General features: G+C 47.8%; 1 protein-coding gene across 33 annotated transcripts in view; it reads left to right on the top strand.

Moving 5' to 3' along the window:
* CACNA1C (calcium voltage-gated channel subunit alpha1 C) overlaps positions 1–25,915 on the top strand; it is a gene marked incomplete at its 5' end in the record, with an annotated part of 660,607 nt that overhangs the window by 509,865 nt on the left and 124,827 nt on the right. For 26 of the 33 annotated variants that reach the window (XM_084878730.1, XM_084878732.1, XM_084878733.1 and 23 more), the window contains one exon: positions 24,154–24,244. In XM_084878730.1, coding sequence (XP_084734856.1) covers positions 24,154–24,244 — 91 coding nt within the window. Of the gene's footprint in view, positions 1–21,721; positions 21,797–24,153; positions 24,245–25,915 lie in introns of all 33 variants that reach the window. The other 7 variants (XM_084878726.1, XM_084878734.1, XM_084878729.1 and 4 more) reach the window with 1 other exon arrangement.

The raw sequence follows: 25,915 nt of genomic DNA, 5'->3' as shown, positions 1-25,915 counted from the left end.
AAATGGTACAGGCATTCTGGAAGAGGTCATTTCTTTAAAAATCTAAATATATACCTACTTAGCAGTTACACTCCTAGCAATTTACCCCAGAGAAATTAAAAGCTATCCTATCTAATAAAAGAGTAACATGCAAATTAATGTCACTTCTCAATAAAGATGGCTGCACTCACAACCAATAAAGAGGGAATATGCAAATTGATGGGCCAAAATGGTGACACCGGCCAGAGCCACAAAGCCTATGGAGAGCGGGGGTAGGGGGTGGGAGGGGGGAGAGGCTTGGCATCTTGGGTCATCCCAGCAACCAAGAGAGTGGAGGGAAGGCTGAGCAGGAGAGTGGGGGGAAGGCTTAGCATCCTGGGTTGCTGGGGAGGGCAGTTGGGAGGACCAGGCCTATAGGGGAGGGCAGTTGGGGGCAACCAGGCCTGTAGGGGAGGACAGTTAGGGGTGACCAGGCTGGCAAGGGAGGGCAGTTAGGGGTTACCTGGACCAGCAGGGGAGGGCAGTTGGAGGTGACCAGCCTGTAGGGGAGGGCAGTTAGGGGCAATTGGGCTGGCAGGGGAGCAGTTAGGCACCAGTCAGGCTGGCAGGCAGAAGTGGTTAGGGGCAATCAGGTAGCAGGCAGGCAAGTGGTTGGGAACCATCAATCCTAGATTATGAGAGGGATGTCCGACTGCCCATTTAGAGAGAGCTGGTTTTGGCCCAATCCCCATAGGCCAGGCCAAGGGACCCCACCAGTGCATGAATTAGTGCACCAGGCTTCTGATATGCATGTAAAATCTTTGGTTAATCTCTTCCTGCCCTCCCCCTCTCTCCTTCCCTCTGAGATTCATCAGTCTGTTCCAGGTTTCCATGCCTGTGCATTGAGTGTCTGCCCCCTGGTGGTCATTGAGTGTCATAGCTACTGGCCAGTTGGCTGAGCACTTAGGAATATATATATATTCCTACGTAGTTGGCCCTTTGTCTTGTCCTCTCTATATTCATGGTAGGCCTTTGGAGAGTGTGTTGTAATTGATGGAGTGTGTAGAAATGATTTCAGAGTTTAAAAAAGTGAGCCCAGAGGGACAACCAGAAGGAGGTAGAAATATATCCATTTGATAGTCAGTGGGACAAGAGGCAAAGCCTTGTTCGCTCTTGCATTCTCCCTTTAAGGGGAACCATTATTTCATAATCTGTGTGGAATTGCTTTTTGAATACTGAGGTTGGACAATGAACACTTATCAGCCTCTGTGGGCTTCCCTGGGCTAGAAGGCAGAGCCAGGACTGGGGCAGGAGCTAGGTACAGATGATCTCATTTAATTCTCCAGCTAAGATCATTCATGTGGATACTAATATCCCATTTTCCAGATGGGAAGACTGAGGCTCAGAGAAATTAATTTGTGAAACACAGCTCAAATTTTCACCTAACTTCTGGTAGGTAGGCCATGAGTTCAGTTCTGTGGACTGTGTAGCACACTCCCTGTACCACAGTTCCTCCCTCAGTAATGTTCTGACTGTCCTCCTCCAGCCAGGGGGCAACTAGAAGAGCACCCCTCTGATCCCTCAGCCAGAGGAGCCTCTTACCTCCCTTGTTAAGGCATTTTTCACCCTCATTTTAATATGCAACGCAAGGTGGATGGAGGTAAGGAGAAGTAGGAAAATGGACCTTAGCCCTGGCCTGGTGACTCAGTTGGTTGGAGTGTTGTCCCATACACCAAAAGGTTGTGGGTTTGATTCCAGGTCGGAGCTCGTATGGAAGGCAATCAATCAATACTTCTATCTTACATTGATATTTCTCTCTTTACAATCAATAAAAAACATTTCCTTGGGTGAAGATTTGAAAAAAAACAAAACAAACAAACACAAAACACACACATACTATATGGATCCATTTCTATAAATTTCAATAACAGATAAAATCAAGCAATAGTGTCCACGGATTGTACATATTTTTAAAACTGAGCTTAAATGTGAACACAAAGAAACATAAGTTTGATTTTTTGGTTAAGGGGGAGAGAGAAAATATAAGATTTATGATTATAAGAACTATGTTTGAAGCATAAAAGCAGGTTATGGTATTATCTTCCTCAAGCAAAAAAAAAAAAAAAATAGAAATTTAACAGATCAAAACCTCCATTTGGAATGGTTTGAGAGACAATCTTACACAGAAGAAGGCATATCAATCATGTGACCTGTCAGTTTCTTTCTTTTTTCAGCTGCTTTTGAACTTGATTAGAGGGTTCAGTGGTCAGCCAGCATGCTCAGGACCGGGCTGTTCCAGGTCACAGACCATCCCCTCCCGCCTTGGCAAGTTCACCGCCCAGAACGTGTCTGATCTGACTTTGCTGACGCAGGATTGTGCGGCACTACAGAGCAGTGGCTCTGAGACTCTGATGCTCCCAGGTGCCCAGCACAGAGGACCCCACAGGGAATCTCTACCAGGGACAGCCTCAAAGAGAGTTCATTTGTGTAGTTTTGGGAGAAGTCCTGTCACTTACCTGAAGCCAGAAACCCCTATGACAAACTGATCTGCCCCGTGCAGTCTCACCCAGGGTAGGCACCCATAAAGTGCTGATTTGATTTTAATTTGGTGCTTTCCAAACAGATCAGCACACCAGAGAGCTGAGAGTAGCTAAGGCAAGGGGGTGCATGGGAGATGAATCATCCTAAGATTCCCTTTTATCCATTTCCTCCAATAACGAGTGCTCAGTCTCTAAACAGAGCACCCAGGATACAGTTGCCCTTGGCTCCCTCCACCCTCCACCCTCCACTCCCTTCCACATAGATAGGAGATAAAAGCCCCATGTCACATCAAGATACATTATCTGTCAGATGCTTTTAGTGGAGGAGTGACAGACAGCCCCTGACTCTGTCATTGCTAATGTGGAAAGTTATCATTTGGTAATGGAAGAAGATTGCCATGGACTGCGTCCCACCATGGAATGCGTGCATGGGAGCCAGTGGAAAGAGCAGAGAAATGGGGATCACTGGCCTCAATAGGAGGCCGTTGTGGGGAGACCTCTGGAGTATACATGCTTGTGTGGAAGAGACATTTGGGCACCCACTCAACACATATTAAATACCAACTGGGCACTCGCAATACCAAGATACATGACAGTCTGTGTCCTAAGGGGACCTATGCCAAGCTAAGGAGACAAAGGTGCCAATAAGCAGGTTGCAGCAATGAGTTGATGGCATGAACAAGGCACTGGAGGAATACAGAGGAGAGAGAATAGGGTTTGGAGGGAAGTGGAAGGGGCTTTCCACCCAGAGAATGATTTCTGAGGAGGACAGAAACAGTCAGGACAGGCCAGTTGTAATAGCATCCCCAGCTCAAATATCGGTCACTTGTTACAGTGAAGATTGCTTCTAGTCCACAGTTCACTGTGGGTTCAGTGTTAGCAGGAGGGGAAGTGCACCTCCATAATCTCCAGGGACCTGGACTCCTTCCGTCCAGTGTCTGTACCACCTCCTGGCTGCAGAGGTCTCCCAGAGTCCCCGGAGCTGGCCAGCAGAAGGGGAAAGGGAGCGGGAGCATGGGGCAGGCAGGAGGGTTTGGAGGCCAGGTCCCGCAGTGTGGGCATCACCCCCACCCACAGTCCACTGGCGAGAACACAGTTATCAGCTCCACCTAGCTTCTAGGGCTGGGAAACAGTCGGCAGAGGTAACACAACTGAACTGGGTAGACATGTAGCCGTGTCTCTGCCGCCTACAGTTGGTAGCAGTTTACAGACCAAAAGGATGAGAAAGGTCATTGTAAGCTGAGGGAGCTGCATATGGAAAGCATAGAAACAAATAATGGGAAGGAGTTGGAAGGAGGCAAAGAGGAAAGGAAGGGGATGAGGGAGAGGGTGCAGAGGAAAGAAAGCAAAAACCAAGACAGGAGGAAGACAGAGGTCTAGTGTCAAAGGGCCTCAGAGGTGGACTTGATCCTCTGGAAAAGAAGGAGCCACTGAAGACTGAAGTGGAGGTACAAGTTCACTGTCACAAGGTCACTGTGTCCCTGGTTGTTGACAATCGGTCTGAGGGAGGGAGAAGTTGGAAGCACGGGTATCAGTCATTTCAGAGGCTGACAGGGCTGAAATGAGAGTCATGGTAGGAACGCACTGCCAAGATGCTTCTTGGTCATCTGCTTCCACCAAGACGGAGTCCTGGGCTGGTCGGCCCCAATGTCTTTGGGACCAGCAGCTCCTGCCGCCCCAGGCCAGGACTAGTGGGTTGGTTGCAGCAGTGGCCTGTCTTCCTGAGAGCTGGCTTGTCCTTTCTGCTTAGCAGTGGGAGCCCTGTCATGCCCTTTGTCCCTTGCTGTTCAAAGGCCTGTTTTCTGTCCATGACCATAAACACACAACAAGCCATCCCTTCACCCTGAAAGGTACCACATGTAGAATTCCAAATAACTCTGCCTCCTTTAATCCTTGTCTGATGTGGCTTATGAAAAAGTAAATTAAACAAAACATGTTGAGTAACAGCCCCAAATCTGAGGCTTTGAGGGCTCTGCTCTTCAGGATTACATGAGCGGGCGGAGTCACATACCTCTGGTGACAGCCACAGAGTTCCAGAGGAGGCTTTTGCTCCGTGTGATGGGGAAGAGTCCATCCTCTTAACAGTCCTAGTGCCTGCCCTGAGTCCTGGGCTGTTCTGCATTCAGGTCACTTTGCATGCAAGCCTCATGGGTGGGGGTCAGGACGGAAGCCTGGGCAGGAACAGCAGAGTTTCCTAAAGGGAGTTGCTTAATGGAACAGGGCTCCCCTGGGGAGATGGACAGAATTCTTAAAAACAGAAGGAAAAATATCTGTTAGACTGGGCTGAAGGCAGCGAGAAGAGGGAAAGCTGGACAGGGGAGGGCTGGTACATTTAAGATTTGTGTCTGTCTTAGTCTGGGCTGTTCTGACAAATTACCACCGACCTCGTGGCTTAAACAGCGGACAGTTGTTTCTCACAGTTCTGGAGACTGGAGGTGAGAACCAGCGTGGTCAGGTCCCTGGTGTGGGCCGTCTTCCTGGTTCACATCTTCCCAGACTTCTCTTTGCAGTGTCCTCACATGGTAGGAAGGGTGCTAGCCAGTCTCTGGCCTCATCTAGGAAGGCACTGATCCCATTTGTAAGAGCTCCTCCTCATAACCTAAGACCTCCCAAAGGCCCATCTCCAAATACTACCATATTAGGATTGGGGGTTTCAACATGGGAATTTGGGGGCAACACAAACATTCTGTCCATTGCATTGATCTTTCCATATCCCTGTTCTGGGCCCTGGATTCCCTTATAGCCAAGGGGGTGGCTCCATCACATCAGAGAATCCGGGCACCCTAAAGCTTGGAACAAAGGGATCCCCAGGTCACTGAGTCCATATCCCAGCCTCTGGCCAGAGCCATGTATCCCCCAGGCCTGCCTTGCCCCTGTCAGCGTTGCTGGGACTATTTCTACAGGCCCTGTCCCTTGTCAGCTGGTTTGTTTTCTGGGAAGAAAGGGGAAGGTCCTCCCTGCTCACAGTTTTTACAGGATCACTGTCTCTTAGGGGTACGTGCAGGTTTCGACATTGTCTCAGGACCGATCACAGGGGTGGGGGTGGCAGGGGCTCAAAAGCAACATAACGGGAACTGCGAGAAAAGTGGGCTCTTTGTCTAAAAGTCTTTGGAATTCTGCCACTGGGACCGATGAGAGGGCCTGCCCTGTCACTGTGTCAGATCTAAAATCAGATGGGGGTCAGATCTGGTCCAGCAGAGGGTGTATAATGAATCAGACACACAAGTTAATGCTTCATCTTCTGTTTCTTGTCTGTCAATACAATTTTTTTCTAACTTCTGAGAGAGGACAGGAATATTTCACAATGTTTTACTTCATGTACTCGCCCCTTCTCCCCTTTCTTCTTCAAATATATCCAGAGAAATGCCAGAAATATCCTATTTTATGTCTCTTTCAGTGAGGCTAGTAGCCAGCTCAGCATGAAAGTCAGCAAATGGTTAAGAGAGAACCAAGAATAAAGCCCCAGCTGCTCTGTAGGACCAGAAAGCTGTGTACGTTTAAGTCCTGAAAAGGTCAACTGCCTTCTACGGGGCAGAGGTTTGATTTGATCCATTATGTGGTCTTTGGCGTAATGCTCATTTCATTCACTGGCTGCAGTGGAGATTTATGGAGTAAATGTTATCACAAGCTGAGACTTAATGAGATCTCAACTATATCTCCTGGATGTCGTGGAAGGCAACCATTTTGTTAATAAATAGAGAATGGCATCTAATTTGTAAATTCCTCTTTCCGTTGCTAAGTTTAATCTGATCAGTGAAACTGAAGGGAATCGTTGATGACCCCATATTATTTCCCATGCCTTCCTCTGGCCAGGAAACATTATTCCCTAATGGAAATGGCATGTTGCTCTGGCGAAGGTAGGGATGACATTTGTCATGAGGCTAACCCAATTGTTGCATATTATAAAACATGTTTAGACAAAAATCTATTTAAAACCAGAGTGGAACTGAGGCCCCATATTGCTCTGTTACTAGTGTCACTGGTTCATAGAAGCAAAGTTGTAGAAATCAGTAGCAGTGGCCATCCTGAAGGGGCCCCTGTGGATGTGATTTTATCTTAACTCCTGCAGCATTCAGGCTTAGGCTGGAAGAACCACCACGGTGCCAAGCTTGCGGTCACAAATGACCTTTCCTGAGATGGCATAGAGCAAGTTAAGGGGACAGAACACAATTTTTCATGGGCCCTTTTTTTAGTTTAGGGTTCATAGAAAGAATTAAAGTGGCATAAAAGGGAGGCTGATGCAGCTCCTTTGTTTTTCCAGTTGTGCTTAAATAGTTTTTCATGACCAATTCTAATTAAAGATTTTTACAAATTATCTTCTCACAAATTGCTAAGCAGGGACCATGTCACAATAAGTTGCTGGGCACACAGGAGTAACTTCATGAATATTTCATGAAAGGACTGGCAACAATGATGAAGACATCAGGACCCTGATGGCCCCCCAAGGAACATGGTGACTTAGCCATATAGGCCTCGAAAATACATAGATCATCTCCAATCAGTGTTTAGATTCCAGATGATCTTTTAGATGCAAAAAGTGATCCTGAGGGTCTTTTCTTTGGCCTGTGTTTTGCTTTTTCATTCCCCAATCTATACTAATAATAGAGGAATATGCAAATTGTCCAGAATGCCATCACAGTAATGACCGAACTGCAGGCTGCATGGGGTGACAAGGCTGGTAGGGAGGGGGGGAGTGAGGGACAACCAAATGACTGAACAAGCAGGCTGCATGGGGTGACCAGGCCAGGAGGGGAGCAGTTGAGGGCAACTAAGCTGGCAGGAAGGGCAGTTGGGGGTGACCAGGCTGGCAGAAGGGTAAGTTGGGGGTGACCAGGCAGGCAGGGGGCCAGTAGGGGAGGGCGACCAGGCCAGCGCAGGGGTGTGGGGGAGGGGGAGAGGGGAGAGGAAGGGGGCCTGCAGTTAGTGGTGACCAGGCCGGTGAGGGTGGGGCAGTTGGGGGTGACCAGGCAGGCAGGCAGATGAACAATTAGGAGCCAGTGGTCCTGGATTGTGAAAGGGATGTTCAACTGCCCGTTTAGGCCCAATACCAGGGATCAGGCCTAAACTGTCAGTCGGGCATCCCCTGAAGGGTCCAGGATTGGAGATGGTACAGGCTGGGCTGAGGGGACCATTTCCCCTGCCCCTGCACAAATTTTGTGCACTGGGCCTCTAGTAAATATATATAGTGCCCAGGCATTCTACACACTCTTGAATATTGCAGATGACAGCTATCACTTACTAAGCATCTCCTATAACTCACAGTATCTTTAATTTTAACCCACCAAGATTGGTATTATTAATTCCATTTTTTACAATATATTTTATTGATTTTTTTACAGAGAGGAAAAGAGAGGGATAGAGAGTTAGAAACATCAATGAGAGAGAAACATTGATCAGCTGCCTCTTGCACACCCCCTACTGGGCATGTGCCCACAACTAAGTATATACCCCTGACTGGAATCGAATCTGGGACCCTTCAGTCCACAGTCCAACACTCTATCCACTGAGCCAAACCGGTTTTGGTTAGCTCCATTTTTTAATGTGAGAAAGATGGTTCACATCTGGTTTAGATCATTTGTTCAAGGCTAGACAGCCAATAGTAGGGCTATCTAATGATAAAGGCAACAAAGAGGTGACATAAAATACCTGCTGATAGGAATGTGAGATGGGGTGAGAGGGGAAAAGGAATTGGAAAAGAAGTCAGAAGACCTGTGGTTGGTTCCTCAACTCAGCTCTAATACTCTGTGACCTCGAACAAACCCTTCCTCTCTGGACCACAATTTCTTAACATGTAAGAGTAATACTCAAGCAATCTCTGGTTTTCTGTAAATCCTTTAGCAGTCTGATCCTGGGACTCCCTCTGGCACTGTCTTTGTCTTTGGGTTCTACAGTCCAGAAGTGATGAGTGGCTGGGCCAGGGAGAGAACGTCCCCGTTCGCAGGCACTGGCTCTCTCCTGGTGGCCCGGCAGCAGGTGGTGACAGAGAGAAAGTGTCCTCTACAGAAGTACTCTGGACGGCCTCTCTCCAGCATCCAGCAGCCTGCCTCTTCATGCCCTGACACGTCTGCCTTTTTCCAAGAGCCCATGTCCAGAAAGCTTTGCCTTTGCCTGGAAAGCACTGAATGGTAGAATCTCTCCTCATCTCAGGTCTCCATTATGCATGACCCCCCTTTACAGCCTGCCCCCTTCTTGGACACTCTGTGGTAGGAACTCACCAGGTCACAAAAATACCCTCCCATTTTTGTGCAACTCCAGTTCTTAGGAAACTCCTTGTTTTCTTGAGATGATACCTGGGACTGTTCAACTTCCACAAGCTGGTCTGAGGTGTCATGGGTGCAACGGTGTCCTCCCAGGGGCGCTGCTAATTATCCTCGCTTGGCTAACACTCCTGCTAATTGCTTCTCTCTGTTCTCCCTCCTGCTTTATATTCCCTTTTGAGATCATTGTCCATTTCTTCTCATTGGTCCTCCCAGTGGCCCAGGAGGAAAGCACTGAGCTGTTAAATCAACGTGTCCTTCCCAAACATGGAGTCAGTGCTGAGCAGGGCCTTGCCACTCAGGACTCCTGACTGGAATGTACAGCTTCCACACCAGCTCTCTCCTGCCTCTTTCCTCCCCAACCCCTGGTGATGCTGCTCCCTTTCCTCACCAGTGCTGACCTCTGTGCTTGGCCCTCCCATCTGCAAGGAGGCTCACTCTCCCACTTTATTACTAGAAGTAGAAAAAGGCCACTGTTCCTTTCTGCTTTCCCTCAGTCAAAGGCCTTGTCTTCATACCTTTTCAGCCGTCAGATAAGGATTACTCCTGCACTGCTGACAGCAAAAGAGTAGAGTTGCTCAAATCTGCCCAAGGGCCCCACACCCCTGCTATACAGACCCAGTCACACCTGTTGTCATGCAGTCCATGCAACCAACAGTCCCCTTCCTCACAAGAAGAGCCTATGCAATATCCTACCTGCCAGGACCAGGACTCCACCTCATCACAGCCTCTGTGTCCTTTCCTTCCTTCTGGGTTTCCTGAGTCAATGAGCCTGGAGCAAGAATCCTCACAGGCTCTCGAGAAATCAGGGGGAGCAGTCACACAGAGGCAGCCTACACCCTGCTGGAGGCCCAGGTGAACCCAAGGTCGGCCTCCCATCCCAATCGCTTCTGGAACATTAGCATTCCCGCTTCCTGCTGGTGCCTCCAGGCCTTTTTGCGTGATGAAGACTGTGTCCCTATTCTCTATATTTCAAAAAAACTTTTCTAAAGATAGGACAGTCAGCCTCTCCAACAAGCCCAACCCTCCTGAGACATTATGGAAGAGTTCTAAGATTAAGGAAAAGAGGGAGGGAAGGGGGAAGCATGATTTAAACCTTTGATTCAGAGTCAGTCTAGAGAGGAAGAATCTGGGGGGATAGCTGTTCAATAGAGAAATACTGTGTCACAGATAATAATGCGGACTTTTTTCAATAGATGGAGTTACACATATGTTGATATATATGCGATTTGATATGTATGCTATTTATTGTATTGACAACAAGCTTCAAAATTTCATATGTCAAATTTTCTGAAGGTGTTAACATTATAGATATTTTTACACTTAAAAATGTTCAATTTCGTGCCAAAAGAAGAACACTTGCGGAAAGTTTTAATTCATTACTTTACTAGTAAAAGAGACATTGTCCTGCATTAAAATCCACCTGTACTGGCACATTTCTTTTGGGGTTAGTTTCTCCTTCTCTGTGCCTGGTTCAGAGTTCCCCCAGCAGCTGTGAGCATGAGCAACCACTGCCCACCGTGGTCACATGTTGGCCTTTCCACTAAACAGCACAGGAAGGAGAAAGGAGCCTTGAGGTGGCTGACTGCATTCCAGTGCCTGCTCCAGTGAAACAGTGAATGAATGAAACAATTACTAACCCTGGCCCCAACCCAGACATTCGCAGTCCTACCCCTCTCTGAGGGTAAAGGAGTAGAAGAAAGCTGAATGAGGTGTGTGTGCCTGACTACCCTCCAATATTTGTGGTACATCTCCTGTGTCTCCAACAGAAGTTATAAATCCTGATCCAAGCCCTGCATCACTTCCCATTTGGTTGCCCAGGGAGGTCAGCTTGGTGCCAGAGAGTGGAATAGAGAAGGGCAGGTGTCAGTGAGGTGATATCAAGAGAGCCTTGACTCACGCACCCATTCCTAAGCGACAGTCAAAGGTACACTTGGCTGGGGAAGCAACAGGGAGCAGATGACAGGGACCTACATCCTTGTCCTGGCTCTGCTCCCTTGACCTCAGTTTCCTCATCTACGACTTGTGAATGAAGATACCTTCCGGCTGTCTCCCCAGGTGGTTGTGAAGGTTAACTGGGGTGATTTAATGAGCGTGCTCTAAACCACACAGTGCTGTACCCTTTTCTAACGAGCAAAGAACTCTGTGTACAGCAGAGTTCTGCATGACACCGCACTAATGGTGCCTGTTTCTGGAAGAAGAATGCTCTGTGGTTTATGAGGCTTCATGAAGATAGGGAGCTTGCGGAGGAGCCCAGGGGAGTTCTCAGCCAAGCAAAGATCAGAGGGAGGTGCACAGTCCCTGGCAAGCACCATGCATGTGTCAGGTCCTCCACAAAAGGCGGTCAAACCAACACTGACCAAGTATGGCATGTTCTGGAGGCCATGAGTAGAGCTGAATGCCTGATCAGGGAGTGAATGCTGGGTGGAAATGAGAAATAGTTGGATGGGTAGAGTGAAACCGAATTTCGAAGGGCCATGGGGAAAAGCTTGAGCATTCTGTGTGGTGACAGTGACATGATACAAAGAAACTGTGCTAAGGGGAGACTCATCATCCTAAGAGAGAATTCAGTAAGGTCTTCAAGAACTGCTTCTCTCTGGGCCAAGTCCCTGCCCCCACAAGCAATCAGCAGTCTGGGGTTTCCTCATGCAGAGCTCCTTGCTTGTAATGCTCAGTTTCTTCTTTTTGCCCAAGGTGAAAGAAATCTTAGACATCTCCTCTCAAGCCCCAGCAAATGCTGGGAAACTTTCAATAATGAGCAACTCCTAGTCTCTCGAGGCAGCCAGGCCATTGGAAATGTTTCGTATATTAGGGCAAAATTCTCATTCTTCAATGCCTATTCCTTGTAGAACTACTCTCTCCTTCCTCGTGGAAAGATGAGATGGTGCTGAGGTCGCCCAGACTACCGTATCTAAATTAAACCTCTCCAGTTTCTTCCTAGACCATGATGTACAACTCTTCACCGTCCCAGAATGTTGCCTCTAGCTGCTGCCCCTCTCTGACCGGGGTCCCGAGCGGTGACCATCTGTCCTAACACTGTTTGGCCGATGGTGAGGAGAGGAGCACTGCCTCCCTGGGTCTTTGCCAGTTAAAGGACCTCTCAGTGAAAGATACAAACCAGGCACACTGCATCCTTGGTCTTGCAACCAGGGGGAGAAGGAGGAAAATTACAACTGCAAGCATCCAGCATGCAGAGTTGGGAGATTAATGACAGGACAGGACTTGCAGCAGAAGGGGACATGGTGATTGGTATTCCGACACCTGCCCATAAACTCATTCATGAAACTATAGAGTTGAAGAGGCACCATGGGGCTGGAAGCTAAAGTGACTCACTTCACATAACAGCCACTAATGGGAGCAGCCTAGAAATTTAAGGCAGCAATTGACTTGGGTGCCGGAAGGGAGGGCAAGGCTGAGACCCTGCTGAAGAAAGTACTGCTCCTTGCTCCAGATAACTCCCCGCCGTGTGTACTTTGAGACTGTGCTGGGGCCATGTAGGACCTCCTTGCTGGAAATGTGACCTGGGCCAAAATTATCTTGAGCAGCAGAAAGCAGTGAAGTAGAAGACAGAGCCCCCCAAAAGAGAGAAAGAGTGGACCGTGAGCTCTATATAGCTGTTGTCAACAACTCACCCACTGTGGAACTTCTGAATTCCAGACCAGGGAGGGAGCCCTGGACCTATGCTCAGCTGTGATGACTAAGGGTGGGCTTTCAACCTCTCTGTGATATAAGTTAGTGACAAGTGTAAAAAGGAGGGATCACTGATGGTGTAAAGAGGGCTGGACCTCTACCGCTAGCCACGTGTGACCCTGGGCCAGTCACTGAGCCTCTCTAGACCTTCACGTTCTCACCTGTAAAATGAAGGGTTGGCCTCCCCCTTCCAGCCCTGCAGTGCAGGCTTGATGAATATCAGTTTTGCGGTGGGGAACCTGAACTACAGAGGAGTGATGTGACATACCCAAAGTGGCAGAGCCAGGATTCAAATTCAAGCCACCTGGCTCCAGCCCCTGTTCCTAACCACACTGCTTCCTGCCTCTCCCTTCCTGGCAGGGAGGCCCTGGGCAGGATTATAAGATGAGCGGCTTCCCTCCGGACCTCCAGCTGCACCTTCTGCCCCTCTCCTCCGCCTACAGGTGCAAGCACATCTGCAGGACTCTCTTGTGATTAGGAAAGGCTTTTATGAATTTACCCAGTGTGCACAGTAGCTGAGAGGGCTGACTTGGCATAACATCCATTGCAGTTCAAATGCTGGATCTCATTAGTTGCTCACTTTGAGGAGGTAACTCAGTTCTCTAAGCCTTCATTTTTCTGATCTGTAAATTGGGGACATTATATAATGGGGAAAGATGACCCCTCACAGGGTTGTTTTGAGGCTTCAATCGTTAGTATGTGTTTAGTGCATGGAGGAGTAGTTGGCATCAAGCCAGTGATCAAAACACTGAGCTGTTGTTGCTATTAAGACTGAAATAACTGTATTTGCACTCTGAGGGACAAGACCCTAAAATGAAGGGGTTAGCAGTAGATATCACTGGATTGGGTTGGAGAGGGATTTGGGACTCAAATTGTTCCTGTTCCTCTCATGTCATACCACATGGGTGACCATCTACTGCTAACCCTGGCCTTGCAGATCAGAATAATGTCCTCTCTCCAACCTAAAAGTTGTTTTGTGCCTAAAAATATTGGCTTTCCAAAGGAATTCTGCATTTAGAAGCACCGTCATCTATACCCAGAAGCCCCTGTCACATCCCCAATGGCTCCGGGGAGCTGTTTTCCCTTGGAGGTGTCAACTCTCCTGTGTGGATCAGATGTGCTGTTTGCACCAAGTCCCAAATAGTCCCAAGGGCCTGACTATGTCCACTGTCACCCCTAGTGAAGGTGAGGTGTGGGAGGAGGGACTGTTTATTTGATACAGCCAAACCTCCTTCCCCTGCCTCCTCCTGCCACTACCCACCTCCCCTCGACTCCTGTAATAACTGAGGTGGCCTGACTCGGTGGTGCCACAGTTGTGGAGAGACGTTTTCTGCTTGGGAGTGAGCACTAGCTGTTTATGTCCTGCTGAGAGCACAGCCACCCTCTTCTTCTTCTCTGGATTATAGCTGCAGATCAAGGGCAGGCACACTCGCCTCCTCCCCGTTTATAGCAGTAATAATAATTGTGGTGATGGCACATCATGCTTATATTGTGCCTTTTTAATGAGGCCACTTTGTTTGGCTTTTTAATATTTAATCCTGTTTTATATTTACTTTCTGATGGCTTAAAATCAGCCAGGTTTTAATTGCTTATGTGGAGGACACCATGCTGGGCCTGGGCTGCAGCAGTTGATGAGCCGGCTCTAAGGCTGGTGGCACCTTTCTCTGTGACCTTTCACCCGGGTAGGCTGCCATGCTGGAACCATTTTGTTTTCTCTCTCTCTCTCTCTCTCTCTCTCTCTCTCTCTCTCTCTCTCTCTCTCATCTCTTTCTCTTTCTCTTTCTCTTTCTCTTTCTCTTTCTCTCTCCTTCTCTCTCTCTCTCACACCATCTCTTTCCTCCCCTTCCCCCTCCCCATTTGCTTTCTCCTTTCCTGCTTTCTTTCTCTTATAAGAGACGAGATCTATAATTTATCAGTTGTTCAATCTTACCTAATAATGGACAAACATGTAAATTGACTGTACCTCCTCTATGCCACCAGCTAATTGGGAATGATATACAGATTAACCCAACAAAGATGGTGGTTAATTTGCATACCCAGGTGCCCAGTGACAGGGGCAGGATGCTTGTGTCATTGCCATGGTGATGAAGCAGGCATTCTGCCCCACCCCTGTCTCTCAGGACCTCTGGGCAGTGTGGGAAGGCAGGACTGAAAGAGGTGGCTTCTGGAGCTGAAAGATGCAGCCCCTGGAGCAGAAAGCAGCGGCTCTGGGGCCTGAGCCAAAAGGGGCTGGGCCAGAGTGGGAAGGCGGTGCCAGCAGCCAGGGAAAGGAAAGCCCATTCTAGCAAGAATCTTCGTGCTTTGGGCTTCTAATTTATTTATATAAGAGATGAGGAAAATGAGAACCCAAATCATCATGTGAGGTGGAGCTATTTGTTGGCAAGGCCAAGGAACAGACTACCTGGCATTTTCTAGACCCCAGTCCCGAGCTGGCTTCCCGTGACCAGGGGCTCGATCTAGCAAACTGTGGGAAAGTAGTAGGAATAACTGCTTAAGTTGGTTTTTTGGCAAGAGAAAATTAAATTTGATGAAATGTGGTACAGTTCCTTTGAAGGGAGTCTCCTGGGACCGTAGCCAGAATGTTTGATCTGTCCTGTCATGGGCTGAAGCAATCCGTGTGCTAATATCCTACCTCACTAGTTCTTACCAGGAATCAACCTGCAAATATGGAGGTCAGCCAAGTTATTCCGGAGGCTGATGTAGCCGGGAAAGCCTGGACTCCAGGCAGTCATTCTCTACTGTTACTAGCTGCCACCTTCAACTGTTAGGGACTAGCCTTCACCTGTCAGTGGGCTAATACTATCTACCTTGCTCACACAGGTAGCTGTGGAAACTGGTGATTTTAGGAAAGGCTAATGAAAATGCAGGCAGGGCTTAAGGAGTCAGCAAGGGAGGCAGAACCCTGAGGGCAGAACCCAAAGGGAGCTGCTATCACCACAGGCCTGAAGGGACAAGAGGAAAGAGCAGTTTTCAGAAGTTAGAGAGGTGGTCATGACAAGAGGGTCACGTGGCGACCTGTGGTCCTCGGCAACAGAGGCAGCCAATCTGCAGCAACCCGCAGGCAAGCACCAGGGGAGGGAGCACCCAGCCTCACTCGCCTCAGGCCTTGATGACATCCATCCTGTTGGTGCTCCCAAAGGCCAACCCAAAAGGGAGCTCATTAATGAAGTTTACAAGCTCAGCTGCAGGATTCAGGGCACGGAGACGAGGAATGGAGAGTGCATCTGAAGGAAAAACCTCGTGAGGATTTTCCTTCAGGATACAGGAGTTCCTGTAAAACTCTGTGAAGATATAGTGCTATTATTGTGGCTTCAAAGTCTGTATCACTAGAGCTAAAAGGAAGTCCGGAAAATTCTGATATAAAGTCTCCAGGCTTGAGGAAATTAAAATTTAGTTAGGGACACAAGGCTAATACTTGCTCAGCAAACTATGATAAAAACAGATCAAAATTAATTGGTAATATTAGGAAATACTCATAGCACTTATCATTATACAAAGTTATTTTATAGGTATTTCACTTAATTCTTGCCAGAACCTCTCTAAAGAAACAGTATCGTTATCTTCTTTTAGCAGACAGGAAACCTGACCTCAGAGAGGTTAAATAGCTTCTCAGAGTTACACAGCTGGGAGAGGTGGGACTGAACCTTGAATTCAGACTTTTATTTGTAGTTCCCAAGGGTCATTGTATTCTTGGAGCTCAGAGGACTCAGCAGCAGGTGGTACTGAAAGCCCCACACACCGGACCCATTTTGACTAGCTCAGGAGCCAGCACACTCTTTGTCTAAAGCAGTGGTCACCAAATTCATTAGTCAACAGAGCCAAATATCAACAGTACAATGATTGAAATTTTTTTGAGAGCCAAATTCTTTAAACTTAAACTTCTTCTAATGCCACTTCTTCAAAATAGACTCGCCTAGGCCGTGGTATTTTGTGAAAGAGCCACACTCAAGGGGCCAAAGAGCCGCATGTGAATCAGCAAGTATTGTAGGCTTTAAGGTCACATAGAGCCACCACTGCAACTATTCAACTCCATGGTTAGAGGGTGAAATATGCCCAGAGGTTGGAATAAAGACGGCATATTCAGAGACAATGAGCAGGGCAATCTGCACCAGCCCACATGCCAGCACCAGGGGAGTACACACCCAGCCTCACTCACCCTGATTCGTGAGAGTTTCTCCTGGAAGTAACAGGAAATAAGAATGGATAGATAGCACTTTAGTCAGCAGGGCTGATCACAGGAATTTATTCTCTGCCAGTTCTGGAGGCCAGAGTCCAAGATTAAGGTGTCAGCAGGGTTGGTTCCTGCTGAGGGCCATGAGGGGAGGGTGTGCCCCAGGTGTGTCCCCACAGCTGTGGATGGCCCTCTTCTCCCGCTGTCTGCACATCGTCTTCCCTTTGTAAGTGGCTGTGTCCAAATGTTTTCTTCTGATTAGGACACCAGTCCTATTAAATTAGAGCCCAACCTCATGGCCTCATTTTAATTTAATGGAAATTATCTCTTTAAAGACCCTATCTCCAAATGCAGCTCTGAGGTACAGGAGTTATTACATCGCCATGAATTTCTCAGGGGGCACCTTCAGCCATCACAGATAGGATGGAGCCAAATTTCAGGGAGTTTTAGATTCCAGATTAGAGTCAATAAGGTAGGAAATTAGGAATCCTTTTGCTTGTTAACTATATCTCTGATTATTACTTTGAGGAAATGAATGCTTATTAAACCATTCATGTGCCAAAAATGATAATAAAATTGGCATTTTCCAGTAAATAGCAAAATAAGTGCTTCAGTCCCATCTAAGAGTGCACGGAAGCCTGAGCAGTGGGTCCCAGCAGGCTGGCCAGCCTGGATTCCGACCCTTGGCTCCCCACAGCACTCCACAGCACTGGAGGGGCACAGGGTGGGCAGAAAATGCCTTCCTTTACTGCCTGGGTGTCTGGCCCTGATGCTCTAACCCTCTTCCAACAAGAGGAGATAAATGATTGACAGCAGTCAGTGAGCTCTCTGACCTTGGCTAATGAAGCTACCAGCTGAGTTCCAGGATGAAAATGGCAAATCTCAAGAGAGGCCAGCCATTCTCGCTGACCGTCACAACAGGGCACTGCAAAGCCCCATCCCCATGACAAAGTCAAAGCTGTTTTGTGTGACCAAAGATTTCAGAAGGAAGTGGATTCCTCCATCTCTCCCCACATTCATTCCTCATTCCCTCAATGGAATTTTGTTCTACCATCACTCAGCCAGTTATGATGCATAAAAAGATCTGAGACAGATGGCCTCAAGAAGCAAGGCCAGATATTGTACATGTGGATGGTTTTCACATATCTCCTCCAGCCTCGAGGATGGGGAAGATAGGAAGAAGGAAAGGTGAGGAGGAGGAAAAGGGAGTAAAGGACAGAATACCTAAGAAGATTTTGCTTCCTGTGTCCTCTGTGGACTGATTGCTAAGTAACCTCATGGCTTGCATTGAGTTTATCAATACTGAAGGTGCTCCTACTCTCAAACCGTGGGCCCTTCTAAAGTCATTTTTAATTAATGTAAATGAGTTTGGTCATCTTTGGGCACATGTTGCATCGTGTTTGCATTAAGATGGCTAAATTAGATCTAATTTATTTTTATGGGAAGCATGAGTGTTAACATAGTGCAACAGCCTGGAGCAGACCCACCCCTTGGAGATTTGTCTTAAGCCCCAGAAGGATCTGACTGGAGACAATCGTTAGTTTTCTGGAAGATCATGTACTATGAATCTTCTTTCTCTGTGGACCACAGCAGCAGAAAGGCTGGCCAACTGACCATTGCAGCTGTGTTTTCTAAGCACTGTCTGCTATTCAGTAGAGGATTCCTAAATTTTAGTGAAGAAACCCTCAAAAAGTTTGCAAACCCAAATATACCAGGAAATACCAATATTCAGAGCAGTTTAGACCTATGCTCCTCTCCCAATATGAGTCATGTGACTTTCAGTTTCAGGAGATTACCTACTGTAGAAGTGGCTTGTTATATAACCCCTGGTTTCCACACAGCTGTTCTCCAAGCAGACCAGGGGAGACAAGATCTGTGCACCTCCCATGAGACACAGAAATTGTCCTCAAGAGTAGATGTTTGGGGAAAAGATGACATTCATTCAAGATGTAGTCAGTTTTTGGCAAGATGGTGTCTACTAATATACTCATTGTAGCCATTGGTGATATCCTATCTAATAAAAGGGTAACATGCAAATTAACCATCATTCCTCACAAAGATGCATGGTGCCTGTGGCTACAAGATGGAAGTGCCCAGTCCTCTCAGCCCCGTCAGAATCTCCCAGTGCCCAGGGTGGGGGCAGCTGCTGAGAGCAGGTAGCACGAGCGGTCAGCAGGATGCTTGCTTCATCGCTGTGCCTGGCTCGGGCCGGCCCTCTGGAGCTGGAACGGATATGGACGGGGACAAGGGGGCCAGCCCGCAGCCTCTGCAGCCGAGCACAGGCCCTGGGGAGGAGACAGCAAGCCCGCCTCCCTCAGAAGCAATGTGGGTCCCTCCTGCCTCCCTGAGAATTGGCACGGGTCCCCTGTAAGTGGTGTGGGTCTCTCCAGACTCCCAGCAGTGCGCTGCAGTTTTCACTGGCTCCCATGGAAGCTTTGGGCGGCCTACTGTGCGCGATATCACGCAATGGGCTACTCGTTATCAAATATGTAATTATGTATCCACCCCCTGCAATGGCAGCTGTTAATTACTCTTTCATGAAAATATCATTTTCTTTTGGAAACTTCTCAGCAGAAGCCAAGGGATAGGAGAGCCCAGAGACCCAGATTTGATCCACTGTACCTACAACAGTGAAATTAGAAAGTCAGAAAGCTGGCTTCCTCGGCATTTTTCTCCCTAAATCCACCCAGTGATGCACATTTCATTCCACAGAGGATGTAGCTTCATCGCATTATCTGCAAATGAGCAGGCTCAGACTTCACTTCTCAGGGCGTACAGAGGGCTGCCTTTGGAGGAGAGATGTCCTTGGGCACCTAGGTTCTTTGCCATCTTTCTGCCTTGATTTCCCACCAGTTCGGAGGAGGAGTCAGGTTGTCCATCTTCTACAAGAATTCATGTCCAGTGTTTATAATTCTTAACTTCCAACTGTTTGGGAACTCCAAGAAGGAATCCAGGTCTATCTCTCTAGGATGGCAGGTCCCTCCAAGAAGCAGCTTTGATCCTGCTGTCTAATCCCTTAGTAATAGGAATACAATTGCATCCTCACCCTCTTATTCCCTCACATGCTTATGGGATGAACTATCATAGGCACTAATATGTTATTGTACTGTTCCTTCCAGGTGAGGTATTTTCATTTCAGCAAGAAACATTCAAATATAACTTCACCCAAAAGAGCAGGTCCAGTAGAGTGAGATGATTCATTTTTTAAATATAATTTTATTGATTTCAGAGAGGTAGGAGAGAGAGAAAAATATAAACATCAGTGATGAGAGGGTATCATTAATTGGTTGCCTCTTGCACATCCCCCACTGGGGATAGAGCCTACAGCCCAGGCATATGCCCTGACCAGGAATCGAACCATGACTTCTGGTTCATAGGTTGACACTCAACCATTGAGCCACCCTGGCTGGACAAGGTAGATGATTTAAATACTCTTCAAATCACTCGCCAACTTTGCCTGCATGAGAGACCAACCCTGATCAAATTCAATGATTTTATCAAGCTTTTTCTCTTGTTTTGAAAGTTATCATACAGTTATTTCTGAAGTTGAACAAGATGGGACAATATTGATGCCAAAGCCAAAAGGTGGATGATGCTTCCATATAATAGGTCACAATGTTCTTGGCTCTTCATCATTGGTCAAGGTTCCTGTCCTCCCACCCCCACCCCAGACAACTGGGTGAACAGAGACTTGGTGACTGGCAGCCTCAGTTTACCCCCTCTGAATAGAAGACTCCTCATGAGATGTTCACTTGAGTGATTGTTATTCTAAATTGAGACATATCTTCTTTTCCAGAAAGCAGCCAAGTGCCACAGACCTTCCAGAAGTCATTCATGCCAGCTCCTGACTCTCAATGCTTTTTTCAAATAGGATTTTTTAGAAGTTGAAATGCTACAAGTTATGAAGTTTCTGCTTATTTCAAGTTTTATCTTTTAAATATTTGTTTGGGAAATGGACCTTTACCTAGATTAAAATAAGCCTGACCCTTGTCTGTCATGAGCCAGTCTTCAGAATTCTCACTAACAAAGAGCATTCAAGGATGTTTGCTGAACATCATCCAACTTTTCAGGCACGGGGACGAGATAAAGAAGCATCTAAATTTGGATTGACTTTCTGTCCAGGAGTGGTTGGGGATTTCCTGCCTCACTAGTCATCCGTGACGATGCCTCACTCCCCTCTCATCCCTAGCACCCCCCATGGCACCATTAATGCCAGTTCTATCAAAGGTGTGGGAAAGCTCTCTTTCTTGGAAATTAGCTAATGCATTTGATATCCAGATCTCAGAGTCCATTGCAGAATACAGAACTCTCCCTGTTCCACTTGCAACAATCAGTGTCTTCACACTCTCACCAGCACCCTCTCATCAACTACAGCCCAGGCCCGAGAGAAGCTCACATAATTCTTTCTTTTATAAAAACCACCTCAAAAGACAACCCATTGACAATTGAGCAACTTCTTTGCTTGTTTAAACCCATTAAAAACTGATACATATATTTTTGGGATGTGATCAGGTCTGTGGCACTTGGTAGGTCTTTACTGAATGGCATTGAATGATTGAGTTGGACAAAGAAGCAAGTAGATCCACAGTTGCTTTCTACCTGCATGTGTCCTGGTTTTAAGTGGTGATGGAGCCCTGGAACCTAATGCAGGTGGAGGAGGGTGCTGTTGGGTGGGGGTGAAGGAGGACACCAATGCTATGGTTTGATTTTAGCAGTTACCACTGGAGCCTGTACAAGGGCACCTTCCACAGAAATCAGCTGGGATGCATGGTGACCCCTCCCTGGAAGCCCTCTCCTCAAAGCCACTAACCAGACACACCAGTTAGACTGAAGCCTCTGCTGCAGTAATTCCTTCTCCCCAATGTCTGTCATTTGTTTTGTGTCATTAGTTCATGTGATTTGGGGTTTTGGTTCAATTTTATTATGTGTTATTATTTGTTTTGGTTTATTGATTTTTACAATTTTCAGTTTATTTTTGGAAAAGAAATGGATGTTCTTTGTGAAAGCTGAGTTCTTTGTTTCTTTCTTTTGCCCGTGGCTGACTGCATGCTCGCTATTGATGTCTTGTTCCTGGTTCTTGAAAATGACCATCTTGTCTGTGAAAGAAGGAGCTGCAGCAGGCTTGCTTGATCAGAAGAAAGGGAAGTTTGCTTGGTTTAGTCACTCCACAGAAACCCATGGTAACGTTCCCTGTGCTCTGTGTGTTAATGTGTGTTGCTACATACTGAACTGGATGGGAGGGTATTTTTCTTGATGGCTTGTGATGCTGTGGTCATGTGTGTTCATATGTGTGTATATATTTGTATGTATGTTTGTGTTTTTGTAAGGGGTGGAACTCTGTCTCACAGCTACTGCCTTGTCATCTCTTTGTATGAAGTCAGCAGATATAATAGTCAGCAGCTAGTCCTTGATGGAATCTTTCCTTTGGGTAGTGCCAGCCAAGATTAAGGTCACTGTAAATGCAATCTTGGAACTGGTACAGGCAGTGCCTTGATTTAGAAGATAATTTGGTTCTTCTTAGTGCCCAGGCCTGCCTACTCCTAATTTGGTTGTCTTTCTATGCCCAGCACCACCACCATCACTCCACTCGACACCTAAGGGGCTCTCTGGGAGAAGCATGTCATGGAAAGTCAGAGAGATTTCTGTATACAGCTCAGCTCTTAAATAATGATGTCAGAAGAGTTAAAGGAACCTCAGTAAGAAATATCTGAAGAGAGATGGATTAAAAGACTGAAAGCTCTTCTATTATATTACTTCTTCACTAATGTGGATGGACTAAGGAATTCTCAAAATCTTACCTTTCCAGTTCCCAGGGCTAAAACCATCCCTGAGGTCTGGTCTTGCTCTCCAGCTCCCTCAGACCTTGGGCTCCAAGGAGAGTAAAAGTGCTGTAAGTTTCAACACTGTCCTTTGGCTATTCACCATGTTCTGATGATGTCCCCATAGCCTGATTTGGCTTTAAGAACCTCATCTGGTCCTAGAGTGTAGGAAAGAGAGTTGGTCAACATGGGGACCATCTAATGAGCATGGTACAGAGGGTCTGACGTGTGCTCCAGTCCAAATCCCACCCCAAACTGTGTGACCTTGGGCATTGGTCCCTTCCTTAGACCTCGTTTTCCTGTCCTGTGAGGTAAAGGGGACAAGTTAGAGCCAGATAATGTCTAAAGTTCCATCCAGCTCCAGTGTCTATAAAATGGCATCTAGATTTCCTACTACCCAACTTTATTGAAAATGAGCCCTAAGGTGGACAGGTTGCTCAGATGTGACAGTCAAGCACATGGTAAGTCATGGGCTTTCTCTTTGTATCTTCGGTGGTCTTGAACTGAGTCTCTTCCCCTTCGCCCATCTTGTGTTCATCCACAAGAAAAGAAGTGGGAAATCCATATAACAGTACAAGTCTTTTCCTGGGCTGTTGTGGCCCGATGGGGACTTGTCACATGGTGCCATATCACCTGATGCCACACCCTCACTAATGCAGATTCTCTGCCTGCTGAGGGCTACTGGTTTTCTCCCCACATGAGGAGTTGTGTCCTGCAAGGAGAGCTGAACCAGGGGCCATGCTGTGAACAAAGGGTAATAGAAGGTAGAAAATAAATCACTTGAGTTACATTTTTACTTGTAGTAAAAAATAATAACGAAAGAAATGGCTCCTTCTAAACCATCAAATGTGTTCTAAGGAGAAAACTCCTGCTGGTTTCAAAGCTCAGCCCCCGCCACCTCAGGGAGAGACTGGAGATGGCCAGTAGGTCAGCGCTGGTGGAAGTAGGTGGTTGATATCCTGAGTCAGCCTGTGGAGTGGGAATGTCACGGCTGGGCTGCTGGAAGGGAGACTGCGTACCTGCAGTCGAGCGTCAGGCCACAGTAGACTCCGTGTGGCGGCTCCTCCTTCCTGAGGGTTGCAGGGCCAGTTTGTGTCTCAGTGCATGGTCTGCTCAGCTCTCTGTGGCAGGTACTGTCCCAGATGGAAACGCCGCAGCACCCCGTATGCACAACAGAAAGGGGGATTTTCTCTGAATCTACTGAGTAGTTCATGCAGGCGGCAGAAATGCCTTTTCTACAAACAAGCAGGACCCTATGTTTGGGAATGGAGCCCTTAGAATTGGTGGGAAAAGGTAAGAGAAATAAAATATTTTTCCAGAAAGATCACCTTTTATGGCAAGTAGTGGATACAAATGGAAAAGCTTGCACAGCTTCTCTGAGGATGTCAAGTTGAGGGTGGAGAAAGGTTCAATGGTGAGTGTTTCGACCATGTCTCCTATAGGGTAAATGATCTGACCACAGGTTCCTTCCACATTCTCACTGTTTAGAGTGTCTGCAGCAACATGACCTATCCTCGATAAGCAGCAGGCATATAACTCCCTCATGAAAATCCTGAACAGTGCAGTGCCTCAGCCTGCTACCAGCAGCACCCCCACCCTCACCAGTGGGTGCTGCTGGCTGCCCTCCTCCTGAGCCTGCGATACTGCACACTAACGCTCTTCTCTCCCCTTCTCCTCCCGCCCTCATGCCTTGTTCTGCATCCTTTTGACTCTTGCAGTGAGCATGCCCACAAGCGAGACGGAGTCTGTCAACACTGAGAACGTGGCTGGCGGTGACATCGAGGGAGAAAGCTGTGGGGCCAGGCTGGCGTGAGTAGGCACTTCCAGGGAGCACAGGGGCTGGGCTTTTCGGGGGGGCGGGAGGGGGGACAGTAGGGAAGCTGTGTCCTTAAGTCAGAATGGGGCAGGGGAAGCTCATCACTGCAGGGGATAGGGCTGTGGGAGGGGGCAGAGGTCAGAGCACAGCAGGAAGCAAAAACCTGCACAGGGAGCCAGAGCAGAGGGCTGGGGTAAGTACAGCCCTAGGTTGGTATTGAGTCTAAATTGAGACCGCTCCTCAATTGGATACTGAGCTCCTTTCCCTCACATCCGAGAAATACAGAGAGCGTGTGGGGGGTTGAGGGTGGCTCTGAAGCCTCTCTCTTCCCAGCCCCTCACCACTTTCACAAGAGACAGCTGTTAGGCCTCTGGAGCCGCTCACCTCTCTCCGTTCTGATAAAAGTGACCTGGAAGGAAAGCATAAGAAAATAACCAGGGAATGATAAACATGGTCCATGTCTGCCTCTCCAGGTTACCCATTAGTGAGTTTCTGAACTCACCTGTGCTCAGTCTAGACTGCGCTGGCTCCGCTAACACCAGCCCCAGCCTGCATGTCCAGGACTTCCCTTCCCCTGGCCAAGCCCCAGGCCCTCGCTTCCAGAGCAGACTTGGGCCTGGGATGGGGCGGGGCCAGGTGTGACGGAAACAGCTCGCAGGTGAATTATCACACTCACCCATCGTAGTTCACTCTTTAAAATGGAAACTGGACAATGTGCCCCTCAAGAAAAAGAAGAAGGGAAAAATGGTTTACCTACTAAATATAAGTAAACTGCTGGTTTCATTACTACGTAGTGTCTTAGAAAGCAGAGTTCAAAGGTTAAAGGCGTATTCTGCAGGGGTCGCAGTGACCCTGAGCATGAGGCCTCCTCGGGGAAGAAGGGGCTTCACTGTGGGAAGTGGGGACACCTCCTCTGCCTGGGAGGCACAGGAGCTGTCGGCTGCACGGGACACTGAGAGGCACTGAGAGAGAAGGCGCTGAGAGGACCTCTCAGATAAAACTAGTTTCTAAACCACTCCCTCACGCATTTTCTCTGAAGTGGCGCAGTAGCCACATTCTTCTTAAAAAGTTAGTCTAAACACAAGAATTACCCCTGAGCCAAAAAGAAGGGACTGGAGGCCCAGACACAGGCAGCCCTGTAACCTCCATCTCCGGATTCGCGGGGCCTTCCGAGTCACTCGCTGTGACAGTGGCAGCGGGAGTCTGCACCGCAGGTTTCTCAGCATTGCTGGGGAGCGCTTCTCATCCAAATGTTGTTAAAATATGGTGCTAATTATGTCTTAAGCTGCAATTTAAGCCTTTTTTCCTTCTCTTCTTTTGGAATCGTACAAAACAAGCAATTGCATGTCTAACGTGGGCCCAGTCAGCCACACTAGAGCAAGGCAGAGAGCAAGCCTTCGAAATCCCTCCACACTAGGCTTTTCTGAGGTCTTGACCCCAAGGGGGCAAAGAGAAGGTGGTTAAGGACCCTACAACTCTAGATTTGGGGCATAGCCCAGGCACAGGCCAGGAGGGACGGGGACTGGCACCAGGAGGCCATTGGAGAGCTGAGCTCTGTTGGAAGAACACGATGACCCCCATAGAGAGAGCTGGCAGTCCCTCTGGTGCAGCCATCATTGCCTTGAGGACAGGCTCTGCAGCCTTCAAGAGCTCTGTAGAAACAG

This window comes from Pipistrellus hanaki, assembly GCF_964339955.1.
Source record: "Pipistrellus hanaki genome assembly, chromosome: 3".
NCBI classification, from domain to species: Eukaryota; Metazoa; Chordata; class Mammalia; order Chiroptera; family Vespertilionidae; genus Pipistrellus; species Pipistrellus hanaki.
The sequence above is the reverse complement of the archived record's forward strand: the minus strand, read 5'-3'. Positions and strand labels throughout refer to the sequence as shown.